Below are 21264 nucleotides of genomic sequence, written 5' to 3'. Positions count from 1 at the left end.
CACTGTATATAAGAGCTAGCCTACGGCGTACCAACTATCAACCAACCTACTGCTACTATAGATCAGAAGGACGAGCATAGCTAGCTACCTAGCTTAGCTTTGGGAGCCAATTACCGATCGAATGCAAATGTCTGAAGGTAAGCAGTAAATAAAAGATCTATGTTTTTCTTCAATGGAGATAGTGCATTTCGATTATTATTACATAGAGAAATGTGTAATTTATATTTGAGCACCGATAGTTTTATGATTCTATTTTTCTTAGATTTAAACACCGACATTTTTTCCAAAAAATAAATATATTTTTAGAATTGAACACTCTATTTCCGTCTGAGGGGAAGTGACTTCTGTCCAAGTGTAGCATCATGTTGATGGATCTTACTATCTTTCTTTTCTCTTTGGTTTCCGTGAAAAAAATCCAATCGGGAAGGGGCAGATGGCTTTTGAAAGGACCAGGCAATCTTTGCTTCAGTAGACCTTTAGTCTAAGATAAGTCTACAGTACCTTCATCAACTCAATCCGATGGATGATGAATGTTATCCCTCGAGTCGACAAATAAACTTTGTTTATATGCTTTAATTGAAAAATAGAAACTTTTTATGATATATGATCTGGAATTACATGCCTCGTTTAACCTAGTGAAATTGCAAGTAAAACACTACCATGCATGAATAATATTTGCAATCGAAGTCAAACTCTCTTCTGGTTGTTCTTTTTTGCCATAAGACGTATGTATGAGTTGGGTATATGATATACACTTTCTAATTCTGTCATGTGCACCATGCATTAGCCTCACACGAAGACTAGAATAGTAGAATGCCTAATCTTTTACGTGCTCGTAAACTTGGATGAGACTAATTCTTGAAGCTTTTAAAGTTCAGACCTTTGCGCTCCCCGCGGAACTCACAAAAAAAAGATTAGAACATTTTTTTTTCATACCTGCAACTGCAAGAGATTATATTAGGTCAAATGGGATTCTACACCCTGTAGTTTCTTGGTTCAGTGCCAGTGACTTAATATCTAGAATATTTCCTGACTGAGAAATTGATCCATATTATATTTTGTACCATACGAGCTAGTTAGTATGTCCTACTTTTGAACGATCTTGTTGGCAAGATTAAACTCTAGTTCCTCTTTCGAACTAATGCTCTGATCCCTGAGCATGCGTATACTTTCCCTTTTTACCAGGCTGCTGTCAAACATATAACACTTCGAATACCATTTTTTCAAATAGTATTGCAAGATTTGGCCACTCTACAGAACAAGCAATCTATGTTTCAGTATACCCATATTGTAAAATAAGAGTACAACACCTTCATACAATATGTCCAATAAATGATGAACATTATTCCTCGAGTAGACCAATGAACGTTATTTATAAATACAAAATAAAAACTAGAAATTATGTATAATACATGATCATGTTAAGCTTGTGCCTCCTATCATGTAGCGAAACTGTAAGTACTAGACTAGCGTATCAAATCTACAATAGAACTCTCTTCAACTAGTTCTGACCTTTAGAATTCTGTGTGAGCCTACGCTATGCAATGCACAGTTCTTTTATGTGAATTAGACTCATCTAATGACTAACACTTATTTTTTTTGCATCCTAGTCAACTTGGTTGAGATTAATTCTTGAGGCCTCAAAGGTTCAAATGTTTGCATTCCCCATTAGACACACTAATTAAAAGAAAAAAAAGAGAACTTTCTAATTTTCGTTCCCTCAAGAGATTTGGTCAAATGTTATACAATGCTCTGTTCTTTTATGTGGATTATCCTGCCTTGATGACTAACACATTTATTTTTGCGTCCTAGTCAACTTGTTGAGATTAATTCCTGAGGATTAAAAAGTTCAGACGTTTGCATTCCCCATCGAACTCAGTTTTTTTCTTTCTATTTCTAGCTTCCTTGAGAAATTTGGCAAATGTACTTCTTCAACCCGTGGTATCTTCGTTCAGTGCCAACGATTTATTATCTTGAATATTCCTGTTTGTCAGAAGTTTATCCATACCATACGTGGTATCATAGATAGTGGCATTGACAGTTACTTAAAATCTGATAGAACTGACGATGAATCTTTATGTTGTAACTATACTTTTTTAATTATTATTTGTCATGAGCTAAGACCTGCAACACAAATAAAATATATTAAGTAAGGCATTAGCATGGTACTGATAATATCCCAAGCCAACATTCAATATGTTGCAATGTATTAGTTCTAGGAAGAAAAGTATCACACAAAATTAAGAACATAGTATTTCCAAGATTTAAATGGCACACAGTTCTATTTTTTGTCGCATATTTCATCAAGAAATGTTCTTTTGATTTTTCACAGATTTCATACCCCTCACCTATTGAACAATTTAATTTAATCACAAAAATATTCACATGCATATAAGTTAAAATCGTTACATGTAATACTAATCCTCAATCTGTGCACTTGAACGGGCTAGTTAAGTCTCATAATTTCTAATAAGTTATTTTGTAAATGCATATTGGAACTTCATTTGATACCAGTAAAGTAGATACTAAATTAACTTATTACCATATGTTTAAGAAAATGCAACCAAAAATTGCATTTGGAATAATCATGATGTGAAAATGGAGAAGACAAACTTATTTTACAACATGTCTACACTCCTGATTTGCTCAAAAACAATGCAACAAGTAATGGAGCATGAAACGCGGAAAATTTGTAAATTGCAATAGGTAGATATCTTTATTTGACAAACAAATATATAGATGTTATCATGTATTTATAAAAAAAGGTAACACTGGTTGGACCAATATACTTAGATCACATTATGTGTCATGTTACTTCTTATTATTGAAACTGTAAATGGATTAACATCCTTATGATAAAGGCATGTTGCAATGCGAATCAAGAATATTAAGTATTAATTTACCAAAATAGTACAGTAAGGAATTAACCTTGTATTGATGTGTGTTCAAACCAAGGTTCAATTAGGTGGAACACTCTAATTCTATGGAGAAACGAATCATATAAAATTTGGAACCATGGTGCTTCCATGATTTAATTCACACCCTCCAATTTTTCTCTTGACATGTTCATCAAGAAAAGTTCTTTCGATGTTACAAAAGATTTTTTTAAGTAGTTATAATACGACTTGTTGCTATATTTTTCCTATCGTTACATGTTGAAACAATATTTAAATGTATGGTGTATTTCAACACAGCAGAGAATTAGTATGTAACTTTATACCAGATACAGGAGCTATATACACCCTCTTGTTATGTTTATGTTGTATATTTTGATGAGTCACAAGTTTTCAGAGATTCATTGAACATAGATAATATCAATGGAAAAAATGACATCATCTTGGTGTTATGTCTTGGAAATTATAGAGATAATAGGAATTCATTTTGGCCCTAGATTCGGTATAAATAAAGAAGTCAATGGAATGCAACGCATAGACGATTATGGGTAAATTTGAAAAGGATAACTCAGGCAGAAATTTATTATGTTACAAATTCTAATTTATAGAAACATAACAAACACATAGTTTTCCAACAAAAGCAGTTTCAACTTCTGGTTTTTATCTAATGTTCTGCCTACTTCAATATTCTTGAATACACATGTTACAATTGGATAGAAGCACCTTTTGTTGTTATGCTGTTAACAAATTAAGTGTGGCATCTTCCAACAGAAATTTCTTCTGCTGCCAATCCCGGCGAACAAAACGGAAATGGCAACATACGAGAGTCCTCACAATCGAGGCGCTTTCACTCCTCTCGTCGCACCACCCGTCGTGTGGGAACAGGGCCCAGGATCGACCAGACATGTCCTGGTAAATGTTTGTAGAATCTACCCTTTTGTTGCAATGAATTGATAATATAGTTACAAATTATATCTAGTACTCAACAATTACAATTTAAATTTTAGCATCTTTTCTCCTTAAAAATGGAGTTTTCATATTATTCATTCTGTATAAAATGTAATGATGTCGTAATAATAATAATATAGATGCTGGTAAATTTATAGTATATCTAAATATATTTGGAACTACGCATATTGCTCGAATGCGAGGAGAACAAAGAAAGTGTTACATAAATCCGATGCACAGATAATATTCCGGGTGCATGGATTTTTTTGACTGTTTTCATGGTGTTGTACTTGGGGGGGGGGGGGGGGGGAGACAAACTGTTTTTGTCTGTACATTTTATTTTTGAACTATCCCAAGCCCCTAGAAACATGCTACATGTTCTGCTAATTGTTTAATTGACCTACCTATACTGGAATGGGTTTTATGAGTTCTTTGAGTATGTTTAGTACATCCTCACAATAAATTATAAAAAGGAGAGCAACCAAGAGAGAATAAATTTCGTGTAAACAAGCTATGGTCTATAACTTTTATCTACTCACTTTTTTTGAATTATGATAGTTTTTAGTTTTATCCTGTGTCAAACTTTTTAAAGCTTGATTAAGTGCATAGAAAAATATACCAATGTTTACACTATCAAATACGGTATACTCTAAAGATATACATTATGGCCGACTTAATAACACTAGTTTGGCGCTAAGATTTTTAATACATATTTCCGTAAATTTCGTCAAACTATTATAAATTTGAAACAAAGGAGGTAGTAACCTTTCCCTTTTGTTGTAATGACTATATGACCCATTACGTCAATTGGGAAAATAGGGAGTTATGCCAGTATTTATTTCCACAATAGAATGTGATCTAATCCTAAGATCACTACCTAAATGTAAAAAATAGGGCAAGCTAATCTGTTTGGACCTCTAAGTGCAGAACCTTCGTGTGGGGTACTATGGTTTGTGAACGAGATCACACTTGGGAGTTGTGTATTGGCTATTTCCGCCTTCCACCACCCTTATATACATATTAGTACGCCTCGCAAGATTAAGAGGGTTTAAAACGTGGTCACACTTGGGAATTTGTCTACCCATCAGTAGGAGAAAGCCTGTCGGCAGGGGTGTGAAATTGGCCCTTAGTGGCGTTTATTGGACACGCTACTGTTTATGAGCCACTTATAATTGTTTGTGGTGTCATGCAACACTGCACGCCACTGGTAAGAAGTAGCTAGTGGAGTGCACCACCGCACGCCACCGTAGCAAAAGGATGGCGTGTCAAAGTGCATGCCACCCGTAACTTCGTCGCCCGTGAAACACAAATCCGTCGTCGGGGATCACCGCCAGTACGGGTAGCTTCAATAATACATCCATCTGAAATGTGTTTAAATAGCGGCAGGATTATGAATTTAACTAAGATACCAATTTTTTTGTTCATTTTAGATATCATTTACAAAGTAACCAAAATTAAACCCTAACCTAAACCCTAGTCTTAACATAATCTAAGTGGTGCATTTGCCTCCGGCCGAGAGGAACTTGGTTGCTGCTTGGTAGTGGCTGAGATGGAGGTTGCGGCGCAGCGACTACCAAAGCTGCACCAACGACGCCTCGGCGGCCAGCTGCATGCCACGTCCAGCGCTCTTGTCCCACCTGCTTCCTCCTCTTCTACCTAGCTAGGCGACAAGCGGAGACCGAGGTGGTCAGTGGAGCGATCACGGTGTCGGTGCTAAATCCAACATATCTTGAGGTAGGAGTCCTAAGGTAAGCGTCTTGGAGCGATGGTAATATGGACACATGATTCACTCAGATTTGGGCTCTCTCGAGGAGATAATACCCTACGTCCTGCTTTTGATTATATTGATATGGGCATCGTACAAAGTACATGTACCTACCACGAGATTGTTCTAATGAATATGAGATTCGATGATCTATCAACTAACCTAGCCTCGGCTTATATAATATACCGGAGACCTTGGATAACAGGAGTCCTAGCCGGCTACGCTGGTGGAGAGGAGTCCTTGTCTTGAGCAGCAAGTCTTGTGGGATTTTCCTCAGATATGTCATGGGCTATCCGAAGTGGCACATTGATGAACCACCATGGGGGTCCTCGGCCCGACCCACCTGACCGGGAAATGAAGTGGTGAGTACACCCTAGTCCAAGACTCCACCAGTAGCCCCTTGAACCGGTCTTCAAGTTGGGGACGCTCCTCAGTTCTTCTGAACTGTCCTTCGTCTTCAGTCATCAGTCTTGAAAGCTGGTTCGACAAATCTTTCCATCTCCAATCTCGAGGATCGCCGAGGTGTATCCAAAGAGTTCACACGTCGGGTATCCAAGGAGTTCACACGTCAGGCATTCAAGGAGCCCCTTTTAGTTCATGGCTTTTATCAATGCCTTGTTATTTTTTACTCCACACCTCGGGTTCAAAGTGTTTCCCGAGCGGCGGTGTCTTCTTGCATCTGAGCTCCAACACCAGACCGCATCCGAGGTGTCCTTTTGCAGCCGATCTCCAACGCTGGTCGGCATCCGAGGTGTCATAGATTACCTCGGTCCTGAAAAGGTTGAAGAAGTTTAGCCGAGCTTAATACCAAAATTTTCCTCTAGGGAGCCATCCACTCGCATCCGAAATTTATGCCGTACTACTTCCAAGGTGGTGCACCACCTCGGCCTTTTTGTGGTTTTTTTATCGGTGTGATTTATTCTCTACCGAGATGTATAACTAGTAGCCCTCAAGGTGTGTGCCGGCCTAAAATGCGAGATGCACCTGAAGGATACGATAAAAACTTTTGATCACAGTATCCTCTAAGACTCAGGCCGATTTCACGAAATCTGCCTAAGGAACAAGTCTTTACTCGACATCATACTTAGATACTTAGGAAAGGAAACACAGTGCGCAATAGCTCCTAAGACCCAGGTTGGATGCGGTCGACTGAACTGAGGATCTTAATCTCCTTGGAAACTCTATTGCACTTTAAATTTCTGTATGAATACACAATGCATTAGCCCCCGAGACTTGGGTTGGGCCACATGGCAGACCGTGCGGGATGGAAAAGATTTCCCAAGATGAACCATCACGCGGGATACCTCGATCAACAGGATGTTCTGCCATATGAAAGAAAATCATAAAATAGGTTAACGGTGCCAAAAGCTCGGAAAACCAAAAAACTCATGTAAACACTTTACGTCTGAATTGAATCAAGTTTTTTGGTGCCAACCAAAATAGGGCTTAAAATTAATTTGTGCTTTCATCATGCTTTAACATGACACATCCGATCTCTAGAGTTCAAGTGGGTCAGCCCTTGGCTTCAACCTCCCTTCCCGAAGGTGGACTGCTTCCATGCCAGTTTAGCGAAGTAGACTCGAGCAGCTTTAGAGTGAAACCAGGCCATTTGTCTATTGACCATACACACGGGGCGAAAAAAGAGTGTTAGAAAAAGATTTTGCAATGACTAAGTAGAAAACAATTATTATAAAACGGCTCATATAAATTTAAGAGCCACCAGTTAATATGGGAAAAAGAAGAGTTTTTCACAAACTACGTTTTTAAGAAACAAAGTTTTAACAAACAATTTTTTGTTTACCAAAAATATAACGCAGGGTCAAATCGAACAAAAATTGAAAATTGAAAAAAGTTGATCATGAAAGCGACTTAGTTGGTGAATATGCCCGGTGTTGATGACGTGGTCCGAGTTTGCGATGTGGCGAGGTCACAACCCCAAGGCGGTCCTGAGGTGCCCGAGCCAAGAGGTCGACCTGATGATGTGACAGCACAACACTACTGATATGTCGAGCCGAAGCCCCCAGTCCAGCCAAGGTGATGAAGCAAGTCGGCAGGGTGACGCCGGAGTTCCCTAAATAGGTCGATGAAGCGATGGCGAAGCCCTCGGTCCCTCCCAGGTGACGAAGCGGGTCGGTGTGGTGATGTCGGAGCCCCCATGCAAGTCGGTGTGTCGAAGCATGTCGGCGAGGTGGACATCGGCTCGATGAGGCGATGCCGAAGCATGCCGAAATTTGTGACGTGGTTGATGCCAGCTTGAAGAATTAACAGTGCAGCGATGACGACGCGACCGACCTATGCACTCCTCAGGGCAATGATGTTGTCTTGGTGATGATTTAGGTTTTGCAATGCCAACCTCTATGTTTCGCTCTCCGAGGTGGTGATCGTCAGCTCGATGAAGCGCCAACGCAGTTGATGCTCGTGCTAGTCGGCATCCGTGGAGCAACGTGGTCGGACTGGTTTGACACCGACATGACAGTGAAGATAAATCGTATACCAGCGACATGACCCCATGTGCCCAAACACGCCACTATATATTCGTTGGTGAGGGGCACATGGGGCACGTCGCTGGTATACGATTAGCAGCGGCACGCTGTTGGTATTACCAGTGGCGCGTTTTATGTCAAACCCCACGGATGCTTGGTCTCCTATAAGGGTATTTTCTACTAGTGACCCCTTTGACTGGGGTTGAAAGGGGGTTGACCAGTGGATTTTCTTATTCTTTGTTTATGTTGGGGTAGGTCATAGGAACATGAAAAATCAAATTTGAGAGCAAGTTCTCACAAGATTCCCTCTAGTGGCCTCGAGGTGGGGGTTTCACCATCTATCCGCTACACATTTCTGCGGGATAGTGCGGTTTGTGAATGAGCTCACAATGTGAGTTGTGCATTAGCTTTTTCCACCTTCCACCACACCCTTACATACACAAGTTAGGACCCAACACACGACTCTGAGGGGCTCCAACACCTCTTCATCCCGACAACAGCCATACCAAGCCCTGACCCATGGGCCCCATGCCGTCAACCCTTTTGACCGGCGTCAAAAAAGGGATTGAGCAATGGACTTTTCTACTTTCCGTGTTGAAACATGGAACCAAATTTGAGTCCAAGTTCTCACAAGATTCCATACGGTGGCCTTGTGGTGAGGGTTTCTCCCTTAAGTGGAGAATCTTTTGTGGTGTGGTGTGGTTAGTGAACGAGGTCACACTTGGGGGTTGTGTATTTGCTATTTAGACTTTCCACCACCCTTACATACATATGTTAGGACCCCACGTAATATTCTATGTGTTTCCGACACCTCCTCGCCCCGACAATGGACAAACACTAACCCGGGGCCAATAAGATTCCCTTCCGGTGTCGTTGAAGTGTGAGTTTAGCCCTATAAGTGATTTCATGCACAAATTTCCCATTTTATTTATTTATTTATTTGCCTTTGGTTGAATTCAACATTCGGTCAAAACTTTGAGGAGTGTGCTGAGCGAAACACACTCGGCAAAGCTTCTGATTCCGCCGTATTTTATGTGTGTTGAGTGTAACACTCAGCAAAGTTTCTGATTTGCTGAGCACTATTTGTTTGCTGACTCTTATAATCAACAAAGGGAAGTAGCCTTTGTTGTTTGCTGAGTTACGAAGATAATATAGTCGGCAAAGCGTTGGATACACAACGATGTTGAGTTTTCCCGTAGTGATTCCTCAGAGAAGAACACGGGAATAAAAAAACATGGATCTGGTCGACAAGATTTTAGGCTAAATGAATGTAATATCGAGTCGAAGTAGTGCTTAAATAAATTATTTCTTCTTAAAAAGTCCACACTGCACTTGTAAATCAGGGGTTAGATTTTAATTTGTACTAGTCACCTCCAGTTGGTAGTAAAAGTACGATCAAAAGAGCCTTATTTTCATAGGATAGGAGTAATATATGTATGATAGACATAGTCGGGTCCTATAAAAACGTACTCCCTCCGTTCCTAAAGATAAGTCTTTTTAGAGATTTCAATATGGACTACATACGGATGTATATATACATATTTTGGAGTGTAGTTTCATTCATTTTGCTTCGTATGAACTCCATATTGAAATCTATAAAATGATTTATATTTAGGAAAGGAGGGAGAGTATTTGCCTTGTTTGTTGTACATAGCTTAACGGTGGTGAGTAGATTTATCATCCGGAACTACGTGTAGGGATGCTTTGGAGTAATTAACTCTGGCTTGTAGTAAGATAGCGTTGGGCTGTTTGTGTTTTGTAATTCAAAGGCGTCAGCAGGAGGAATTCAGTGTTGCATGTTAATTCACACACCGCTCTAATGCATGGTGCTGACAGGACCACACAATCTTGGAGTAATTAACTGTGCTGTTGCATTGCATATGTTGGTGCAGCTGGAAGTACTACTATCCATATTGCGAAGATTCGAAGAGCACTCCGCATGGTCGAAGAAGAACGATTCACACCATTCAGGGTGCGGATCGGCCCTTACCATGAAGCGTCAATGGTGCAACCCTCGGAAAACAATCCCCATGATAAAAAGGGGAAAGAAGTCATGGAAAACGAGCAGAATAAGAGCGTCTTGGTCGACAGGTTAGTGAGTGTGCTTCTTGAGCAACCTGGAGAGCTGGAGAATCTGATGGCAAGGGCGATGGAATGCTACGCAGAAAAAAAGGGGAAACAACCATGTGATAACGAACTACGTATCACAGAGCAGGAGAAGAGCGTCTTCGTCGACAGTTTTTTGAGTTTGACTTTCGAGGATAGGAAGGAGGAAGCCCCGCAATTGACTCTCCAAGAGCACAAGGCTCAGGTAATCGAAGATCTGAAGAACCTGAAGACGATGAAATGCTACGCTGGTAATCCGAGAGCTGAAGAAACTGAAGAAGCCTTCGCGGATATGATGATGCGCGACGGGATATATGTTCTCTGTTTACTTGTGGACATGTTAGAAACATCCCCTGGAGAAGGAGACGTTCGCCCGGACGAGATTGATTTGTTACGGGACGTGGTGTTCCTCCTTGAGAATCAGATACCTTGGATCGTCCTCAAGGAGTTGCAAAGGCTAGCTGGCTACAGCAACGAGCCAGGCCTCCTCTGCACACTTGTCCGGGATCTGCTGGCCGAAGGGCGCTACATCACAAAGGCAACGCCGGAGTCGCCAGCAAAAGAACCTGCTCACCTGCTGCACCTGGTGCACACCTACTTCGCCCCACCCAAATCTGGTGTAGCAGCAATTGACATCGTCAAGAACAAGGGAACAGGTGAAATTTTGCATTAGCATATATAGTATATAATTAAATTAGGATGCATTTTTCAACATAATTTTTCTTGTTTTAACAACAGCTACGCGGTGGCACAGGTCCATGGAAACGGGCGACGCTGTACCGCAAGTGCGCCTACGTGGAGTTCAAGCGTCGGGAGTTCGAGGCCGGGGTGGAATCCATCCTTGACGTGAGCCTTCAGGGAGGCACTCTCCTCATCCCTTGCTTGCAGATCGACGGCAACACGTGGACCATCCTACGCAACCTGATGGCCCTGGAGGAGCAGATGTCGGAGAGGCCGGTGACGACATACTGCGTTTTCATGTCGCAGTTGGCACGCCAGGCTGAGGACGTCGAGTTCCTCGAGCATGAAGGTATCATCATTAATTTCCTGGGCAGCAACGAGGTGGTCGTAAAAGGCTTCTCCAACCTCTGTGAGGGAGTGATCACCGACAAGCCAAGCTACCTCTACGACATTTGGCACACGCTAGACAAGCGCTCCAAGAGTCCATGGAACAAATTCATGGGATCATTCATGGAGAGGAACATGCTCGACAATGTGCAGTTCGTGGCATTCATTGGCGCCGTCATTCTGCTTATTCTTCAAATAGCTCAAGTAATTATTGGGTCCCTCTCCTTAATTAATAAGCAGAAATAGTCGCACAAATTTAGTTCCACGTGTCTGCCCCAGCAGTTTCGGTGGCACGATATGTCGGTCAGTTTGGTGTCAAGTTTCAGTTATCTGAATATAAGCCATGTAGCGTGAGTCGAGTTCACGTTCTTTATTTTTATCAGTTTTGCTAGAACTCATCTAGATGAGATATAATTTGGTCTCATTCATTTTTTATAGCCATTGAATGTGATGCTATAAGATGCTATAAGATGCGTGTGTGCTGACGTGGATGTTATATGTTCTTGTTTTCCAAGTGAATGAGACCAAATTATATCTCATCTAGATGAGTTCTAGGTACTTCTTATTTTTATTTTGCGACTTAGTCTTGTTGAGCTAGCCTCTGTAACCGAGTAAAAATAAAATGAGCGAAAGGTGAAAACCTGTACGTTTAACACAGCGCCAAACACTGTCAATTCCTGTCTTGACTCTTGAGTGATTTTGCAGAGCAACTGGTTGATCGGGTCGAGCTTATTATGGGGTTCTAGGAATTGTGTCCAGTAATAAATTTCCTAACGGAACCATACAAGATTTTTACGGTGAAAAAAAATAGACCTACTATGAACCAAAACAAAAACATACATAAAATAAATAGTTGACGGATTATGTTATGCATGTAAGCCTTGAATAATTTTTCATATTGAAGCCAATCCTTTTCCATCATATGGAATGGACGATGGTACGATAATTGATCAGATCATGGCCTAAGAAAATCGGTCCTTGTTGACCTAAGTGGGAGGGGCAAAGAAGAAATCAACGGTACCCACTCAAGTTAGGTTCGTTTTAGTTGCAATTTTGTTTGTTAGCCAACCTATCACATGACCACTAGGCCACTTAGTTCATCTCGACTCGATCCCACATTGGCCTAAACAACTAGACCAACTCAATGATAACAAGAGATAATGAGTTTATCTAAATCGTTCTACCAAAGTGATTGAACATACCATGCTAGCTAGTAAGAAAGTGGTAGATCCATAGTCGAACTTAGCCGGCGCTCAATGCTTGCACGGCGTGGCCTGCCTCCGGTGCTCCTAATTAGTTGGCTAGTTGGTGTAGGCGTAGTGCTGGTCGTTGGAAACGTGTTGTGTTTGCTCCAGTTGTTGCCATTGTGTTGTTCTACCTAGCACCTTGTATCTTCTTTCCGCTTTGCTTTGCTTTGCATTCATTTCCTTTGTAATGTGACGCCTCTGTAATCCTGGCCGGTTGATGGCTCTGTTGATTCAAATCCGGGCTAGGTTCGCGCTCTTCTGGGACTCGGCCGGCACCTTTTATCTAAAAAAAACTTAGCCGGAAAGCCCTTACTAGCATTAAAGACAATGTCAAACAACATTCATTTCACACAATATTCCCCAAGCAAAGTTGCATGAATGCATGATGATTCACAGTAGAAAGTTCTACATGAAAGGTTGCCACTTTTATTACCCAACAAGTAAAGGAAATAAGTGAGGTTCTATAGAAAAGACTGCTGCTCTACCCTATACAAGTAAATTCTACAAACATGGAAGGCACCAGCCCCTGTTCGGCTGGTGGTTCCGGTTCCATCCACCAACCGGGACTAGAGCGCCTCGCTCCTGGCGCAACCCCTTTAGTCCCGATTGGTGTCTAGAACCGGGACTAAAGGCTAGTCTTCAGTCCCGGTTCTAGACGTCAACCGGGATTAAAAAAAAATGCCTATATATATAAAATGTTGTCAGTGTCTTAGAATAATCTCATACATAATCAAGATTCATGTGTGTCGATTTATAAAATGGGTGCAATTAACCTCCAAGTTCCTCGTTGCACTGTAATGAAACAAAAGCACCGAAAATTAAACCCATCAAAGATTGACACCCTGAAGAGGATCAGATTTCACCTCTTTGCAAATGGAAATAAATCTAACTGGAAATTGGTACTAACCTTCCTGCAAAAAAAAAGAAAATTGGTACTCCCTCTGTAACTAATATAAGAGCGTTTAGATTACTAAAATAGTGATCTAAACACTCTTATATTAGTTTATGGAGGGAGTACTAACCAAGCATTGCTCCGAACAGCATCAAACAAGAAAAATTAAACTACCGTGTATTCAGATAAATAATCAATGTTACTCATGCAATCGGCTGAAGATATAATAGCTGGAGTCTAACTACCTGAGTTTGCTTCTAAAAATTGTGTGGAAAAGAAAACAATTAAAGAAATGTAGTGTTCTCAGCTGTCACCTAGAAGTACATGGGACTGAAATATGGTGATAACATCAGTTCCATGGTTCAATTGGTTATATGGTGTAAGCCTGAAGAAACAATATGGCATTCACATTACTCCGACTAGAATCACGACTAATATCAATATTCATACTCTCCCAACCTGAACTTAAAAAACAGTAACAGAACCAGAACTTCAAAAGCATTGCATATCTAATACAAATCAGAACATTCAGAAGTCCATGGCTGTACAACCTTATAAACCGTATATTTTAGTTGAGGGAAGTATCATTAGTTGGCCTAGCTTTGAGTAGCTGCAAATAGAGTTTTTTCCATGAAAATTGATCTTCTTCTACAAGTAATTGACAAAGCATTGTAAAAACTCATGACTCACTTATGTCAAATCGAGCTATTACTAGTGGTGCCAACTAAGCTAGTGATGAAGTGATTCCTGAAATAGGAGTATGCAAGAACAATAACTGAAATAGTTTTCCAACATAAAGCAACTCCCTATTTTTTTTCGAGAAAACGCAAAAGAGTTTACGTTTCATTTCATTGAATAGGAAGAGAACAACAGTACAGGTACAACCTCCCAAGAGGAGGGACACACGCACACACATCATCGTCCTCACCAAACGAGCAGGCGAGGAGGTGCTACCAACTACAGACTGCAACTACGAAAGGTCTAGCCTTGTCCAGCCTCCAACCATGAACGGCGAGGTAACTAGACTCAGAGCCTCAAGGCCGCGTCACAGCCGTTGCCAGGCGCCTCCAAAGAAGACCGCATCTCCAGGGCTGTCCAGGCCAACGTACCTTCCACCCATAAGTGCCTAAGAGACGGCAGGTGGATGGCAGGACCCAACCAGGACTAGTGAAGCCATCGTCTTGGACATGCCGGCACCGGCGTACATAGCGCCCCGAACGCCCACGCTCTATGCCGAAGCCCTCATCACAGCATCGCATTACCAACAAGCCTCGCCGGAAGACCGAGGAGGCCACCATCTCCAGCTGCCGCATCGGGGACTCCAAGTGCGACCCAAACAACGCCTTCAAGAAAGGAATGGCGCTGAGACGCCACCGCTGCCTTGTCCAATGAACTGGACCAAGGGTTTCCCCCGGTGCTCGAGGAGAGGGTCAGTCCGGGCCATGACAGCGCCTCCATGGAGGTTACGGCACCCTCAGTTGTCGCCGTTGTCAGCGCAGGCCATCGCCGCGCAGGGATTTCGCCCCGGCCCAAGACCAGAACCCCAAATACCGTCGCAGCAGAGCAGACAGGAGACGGGGAAGCAGACCGCCGGAGAGGAGCATCAGCACCGAGAGGGAAACCATGTGTCGTCACCATCGATGTAGGGAAGCACCGCCCAGCGCAGAGCAGCAGCCGCCAGATGGCTGCCAAACAAGGTCAGCCACCGCAGGGGGTCGCGTCGAGCAGGGGTAGTGGCTCCGTCGCGGGGACCTGCCACCTGCACCTTGATGCCGCCGACCATGGCCGCTGCCGCGGTGACCCGCAGCCTCCGCCACCTGGATCCGCCGGGGCACAGCCAAGCAGCCGCAGCCGCACCCCCAAAGGGTCGCGCCGCGCCGCCCGCGTGCTCGCCACGCCAGGTCCAGAGGCCCGACCCTCTGGATCTAGGGCTGCCGTTGTGAAACCCTAGGTCCGGAGCATCACGGCTCCGCCAGCCTCGTCGAGCCCCACGCTCGAGGGGGGAGGCAGCCTGGGAGCGAAGTCCCGCCGCCGCCGGATCCGCCAGGGCTTTGTCCGGCGGGGAGCACCGGCGGTGGCAGGGGGAGGGGGGAGAAGGAAGGGAGGGAGCGCTCGAGGCTGCGTCGCCTCCCGTGTCGCCCGTGGGGAGGGCGACGCGGGGGAGAGGGGGGCGGCTGATCAAAGCAACTCCCTATGAATGTCTTTCAAGAATGAATGTTTTAACTTAATATCTCTAGTTGCAGAAACATTTGAAGTAGATGAAAGAACGATATATGTGCACCGGAATTAAATTGGATTTGGCTTCTGGTCAAGCTGTCGATGCCTACATCATGCTTCCTAGCTCTGAATCTCGATTTCAGAATGGTGAGTTTCCTCTTACATTATTAAATTCGATACAGTAACAGATTCATCTCTTTGTTCTAATCCTCACTTCCATATATATATTTCAAAAGGACACTCCGGCTGACTCCATTACCATTAATAATGAAACAAAAGTAGTTCAACAAAGAATGCAGGGCACCTGAATCTATCCATCAAGATGAATGCGAGAAAACAAATTACTACTAGTCAGACCCAGGCGCCATGCATGAAGGGTCAAAAACAGTGGTTTATAATGTTTGCCTAAAAGCGAAAATACAAAGGTGAACATGGGTGCGCGCGCACCCATATGAATAGTAAATTCATAAAAAATATTAGAAAAATTTAAAAAATTCTGAAATTTTGCCATATGAACCTTAGGCGATCATCCTACTCACGTGTGAAGTTTCATGATGTATTTACACCTGTGGTATTCTTAGTGAAGAAAATACAAATGCGACCATACTATTCATTAAACAGTGTTTTTTAATATAGCTTCGATTACCTTCGATTTTGTCATTTTTGTCAAGATTATCACGGATGTGATTTCTTCGTGAAACTTCATATGCGAGTATACCGGTTGACTATGTATATTAAAAAAATAAATTCAGATTTTTTTGATTTTTGCTAGCATTTTTTTGAATTGGCTATTCATAAAGAGTGCGCGCGCACCCATGTTTACCAAATCCGCGTCCGCCTAAAAGAAACTACTAGACAGGAGACTTGAATCTACGGTATGTGTTTATAATGTTCGCCAAATTTTTTTACTGCCCATCAGGCATGATCAATGCATATACTTGACCAGTTGCTACTTAAAACACCAAAACTTGATATTATTTTTATTCGCGTGAAACTTAAATCACAATCTGAATATTAAACTTGTAATTTGGCTATGCCCAAAACAATTAAAGTTGGTGTGAAACAAAAACTGAATACAGAAATCTTGGCTTCAGCGTTGGGGACGTGACTTACCCATATGCAGCAAACTCAACTTTTTAATAAATCTAACTAAATTCGAGCAGACGCAATGAGATGGTAAATGGACACAGGACACATGGTTATGTGACTCGATGGAGGACGATACGGAAGAGCTCCGGTAGTTGGGGATCGTCGTGATGGGAGGAGATGTGCCCCGCATCAAGATGAAAAAAACGCGGAGCGCTACATCAACCAACATGAGCAATAAGTATTTAGTGATAAGAGATTTTTAGAAAATATTCAAGACATACCCATTTTCGTTGTACAGCCATAGGCCCAAAAATTTATGAGGCTGAAACACAGCAGATCACTACACACAACAATCAAACTACATCGTATACTTTTTCTTCTGAAGATGTGGTATTTGTCACAAATGCTTCCCTATGCCCTATATGGATTTGGAGACTGATTTTTTTCCATGTTTCAATAAGAAAATGAGGTAGATAATTTGAGATATACCTTACCTAGGTGTGCAAATCTGGAACAAATACGAACGCAGACTTGAAGCTCGTAGCACATCAGGGGCGGAGGTCCAGTCAAATGGATGGATTGAAGGACTGGAGGACCCCAGGCGTTGCTACAGGAGCGGAATCCCAAATGGGGGCTGCTCGCCCAGATGAGTTGCTCCCACCGCGGCCTCCTCGCGTGGCTTCCTTCAGCGGCCACGATGCCCGGGCGTGCACAACCGCCGCGGCGACTAATAGCGCGGGACATGGCGGACACGTCGTGATGCCTCCTCGCCGGCCGCTGACTGGTCCGTCGAGCCACCGTACTGCCGCCACGACCACGACACCGACAGCCCTATAGACAAGCCGCTCCCCGCGCCACCGAGGACTTGTCGTCAAGCCCATCCGCCGCTCATGGCAGCCGCATGATATTCGCCGTCGAGAGTGGAACTCGAAACCGCTCTCAATCGATTAGAATAGGACGGGATCCCCAACCTGTGATGTGAAAAGGTAAAACTACAGGTTGATTCGCCGCCCCGGCCCTGCCCCGACGCGCACCGCCCCGGCCCGCCCCGTGGTCGCCGTCGCCCTGCCCCGCCCCCTTCGTCGCCGTCGCCCCCTGCCCTGAGCACGCGCCTCCTGCCTCGTCGACGTCATCGCCGTCGCCATCCTCGTCGCCGACCCCGCGCCCCTGCCCCTCCTCACCTTGGTCTAGCCGGCGCCCTCTCGGTCCTTGTTTTTTCATATATATGATGATATATATGCTTGTTTTTTTCATGTATATGCTTTTTTCCTTATATATGATGATGTATATGCTTGTTATCATAATTGTTTTTGTTCATATATATGATGATATTTATATAGAATATGATGTTTTTTTGTTCATAGATGATCATATATATGATGTATGCATGGATGTGGATGAGATGAGATGAGATGAGATGTGTTTTGTGTTGGAGAAGAAAACATTTTTTTCCATGTATATATGCAAAAGTTACATTTTTAGAAATTTTTTATATATCTAGCTAGGAAAGTAAGAAGAAGAAAAAGAATGAGAGGAAAAAGGAAAATAAGAAGAGGATGAAAGGAGAAGAAGAGGAGAGGAAGAAGAGGAGAAATAAATAAGAAGAAGAAAAAAGAAGAAAAAAAAAGGAGAAGAAGAAAGGAATAGAGGAGAAGAAGAGAAAATAGATTCTATTTTCTCTTCTTCTCCTCTATTCCTTTCTTTTTTCTTCTTCAATCTTCTCCTCTATTAATATCTTCTTCTCCTCTTTTTTATTTCTTCTTCGTCTTCTTATTTTTTATCGGATATGTCGTTGTCGATATACCCCGTGTCCCGGTAACTTCAACACGAGGGGGAGGGGTCGACCTACCCCCTCCCCGATAATATTATTTTCCCATCACCAATTTCATGCGAAATCCGTCACCATCATCATCATCAACCTTTCTCCATCACCAATTTCATGGTGCTCACCGCCGTGCGTGAGTAATTCCATCGTAGACTTGCTGGACGGTGATGGGTTGGATGAGATTTATCATGTAATCGAGTTAGTTTTGCTAGGGTTTGATCCCTAGTATCCACTATGTTCTGAGATTGATGTTGCTATGCCTTTGCTATGCTTAATGCTTGTCACTAGGGCCCGAGTGCCATGATTTCAGATCTGAACCTATTATGTTTTCATCAATATATGAGAGTTCTTGATCCTATCTTGCAAGTCTATAGTCACCTACTATGTGTTATGATCCGGCAACCCCAAAGTGACAATAATCGGGACCACTCCCGGTGATGACCGTAGTTTGAGGAGTTCATGTATTCACTATGTGTTAATGTTTTGGTCCGGTACTCTATTAAAAGGAGGCCTTAATATCCCTTAGTTTCCAATAGGACCCCGCTGCCACGGGAGGGTAGGACAAAAGATGTCATGCAAGTTCTTTTCCATAAGCACGTATGACTATATTCGAAATACATGCCTACATTACATTGATGAACTGGAGCTAGTTCTGTGTCACCCTAGGTTATGACTGTTACATGATCGATCGCATCCGGCATAATTCTCTATCACCGCTCCAATGCCTACGAGATTTCTCTATATTGTTCTTCGCTTATTTACTTTTCTGTTGCTACTGTTACTATCACTACAAAACCCAAAAATATTACTTTTGCTACCGTTACCACTACTATCATATTACTTTGCTACTAAACACTTTGCTGCAGATATTAAGTTTCTAGGTGTGGTTGAATTGACAACTCAGCTGCTAATACTTGAGAATATTCTTTGGCTCCCCTTGTGTCGAATCAATAAATTTGGGTTGAATACTCTACCCTCGAAAACTGTTGCGAGCCCCTATACTTGTGGGTTATCAAGAACATTTTCTGGCGCCGTTGTCGGGGAGCATAGCTCTATTTTTTGAGTCACTTATGATTTATATCTGCTTATCATTATGAAGAACTTGAAAGATCAAATAACCAAGATTTTTCCCTCAACTATGAGGGGAGGTAAGGAACTGCCATCTAGCTCTGCACTTGATTCACCTTTTGTTTTGAGTAACCTTGCGACACCTAAACCTGCTTCTGCTATTAATTCCGATATGTCGCATGTTATTGATGATGCCACTTCTTCTATGCATGATACTTTTTTCGAAAAGGGGGGTGATGAAGCTATGTGTTGGGGAACGTAGCAGAAATTCAAAATTTTCCTACGTGTCACCAAGATCTATCTATGGAGAGACCAGCAATGAGGGGAAGCAGAGTGCATCTACATACCCTTGTAGATCGCTAAGCGGAAGCGTTCAAGTGAACGGGGTTGATGGAGTTGTACTCGTCGTGATTCAAATCACCGATGACCAAGTGCCGAACGGACGGCACCTCCGCGTTCAACACACGTACAGCCCGGTGACGTCTCCCAAGCCTTGATCCAGCAAGGAGAGAGGGAGAGGTTGAGGAAGACTCCATCCAGCAGCAGCACAACGGCGTGGTGGTGATGGAGGAGCGTGGCAATCCTGCAGGGCTTCGCCAAGCACCACAGAAGAGGAGGGAGAGAGAGATGCAGGGCTGCACCAACGAGAGATCGAATCGCGTGTCTTATGGGCAGCCCTAGGCCTCATATATATAGGGAAGGGGAGGGGCTGCGCCCCCTCTAGGGTTCCCACCCCCTAGGGGGCGGCAGCCCTAGATGGGGATCAAGGATGGCGGCCAAGAGGGGGAGAGGAGAGGGAGGCGCACCAATATGGGCCTTAAGGCCCATATCCCTTAGGGTTTGCCCCCTTTCCACCTCTTAGGCGCCATGGGCCCTTGTGGGAGGCGCACCAGCCCACTAAGGGGCTGGTCCCTCACCACTCTTAGCCCACGCAAGCCTCCGGGGTTGGTGGCCCCACTTGGTGGACCTCCGGGACCCTCCCGGTGGTCCCGTACATTACCGATAAACCCCGAAACTCTTCCGGTGACCAAAACAGGACTTCCCATATATAAATCTTTACCTCCGGACCATTACGGAGCTCCTCGTGACGTCCGGGATCTCATTCGGGACTCCGAACAACATTCGGTAACCACATACAAACTTCCTTTATAACCCTAGCGTCATCGAACCTTAAGTGTGTAGACCCTACGGGTTCGGGAGACATGCAGACATGACCGAGACGTTCTCCGGTCAATAACCAACAGCGGGATCTGGATACCCATGTTGGCTCCCACATGTTCCACGATGATCTCATCGGATGAACCACGATGTCAAGGACTTAATCAATCCCGTATACAATTCCCTTTGTCCATCGGTACGATACTTGCCCGAGATTCGATCATCGGTATCCAGATACCTTGTTCAATCTCGTTACCGGCAAGTCTCTTTACTCGTTCCGTAACACATCATCCCGTGATCAACTCCTTGATCACATTGTCCACATTATGATGATGTCCTGCCGAGTGGGCCCAGAGATACCTCTCCGTTTACACGGAGTGACAAATCCCAGTCTCGATTCGTGCCAACCCAACAGACACTTTCGGAGATACCCGTAGTGTACCTTTATAGCCACCCAGTTACGTTGTGACGTTTGGCACACCCAAAGCACTCCTACGGTATCCG

The 21264-nt window shown here is 43.3% G+C and overlaps 1 protein-coding gene and 1 pseudogene across 1 annotated transcript; both read left to right on the top strand.

The window, feature by feature from the left end:
• Window positions 1–11854, top strand: LOC125542629 (UPF0481 protein At3g47200-like). Its single transcript, XM_048705728.1, has 4 exons — window positions 1–137; window positions 3666–3806; window positions 9983–10852; window positions 10951–11854. The coding sequence occupies exons 1-4, from the start codon at window positions 122–124 to the stop codon at window positions 11508–11510; spliced, it is 1587 nt and encodes a 528-aa protein (XP_048561685.1). The 5' UTR covers window positions 1–121; the 3' UTR covers window positions 11511–11854.
• Window positions 11855–14664: 2810 nt separating this feature from the next.
• Window positions 14665–15581, top strand: LOC125546589 (annotated as a pseudogene).
• The last annotated feature ends 5683 nt before the right edge of the window (window positions 15582–21264 follow it).

The sequence above is a fragment of the Triticum urartu genome, chromosome 3 (assembly GCF_003073215.2).
Source record: "Triticum urartu cultivar G1812 chromosome 3, Tu2.1, whole genome shotgun sequence".
In the NCBI taxonomy this organism is placed as follows: Eukaryota; Viridiplantae; Streptophyta; class Magnoliopsida; order Poales; family Poaceae; genus Triticum; species Triticum urartu.
Note: the sequence above shows the minus strand (reverse complement) of the source record. Positions and strands in the feature narration are given on the sequence as shown.

Coding starts and splice junctions, on each gene's coding strand:
- LOC125542629 (XM_048705728.1), top strand. Junction 3,807..9,982: donor GATCGACCAGACATGTCCTG/GTAAATGTTTGT, acceptor ATGTTGGTGCAG/CTGGAAGTACTACTATCCAT. Junction 10,853..10,950: donor CGTCAAGAACAAGGGAACAG/GTGAAATTTTGC, acceptor GCGGTGGCACAG/GTCCATGGAAACGGGCGACG.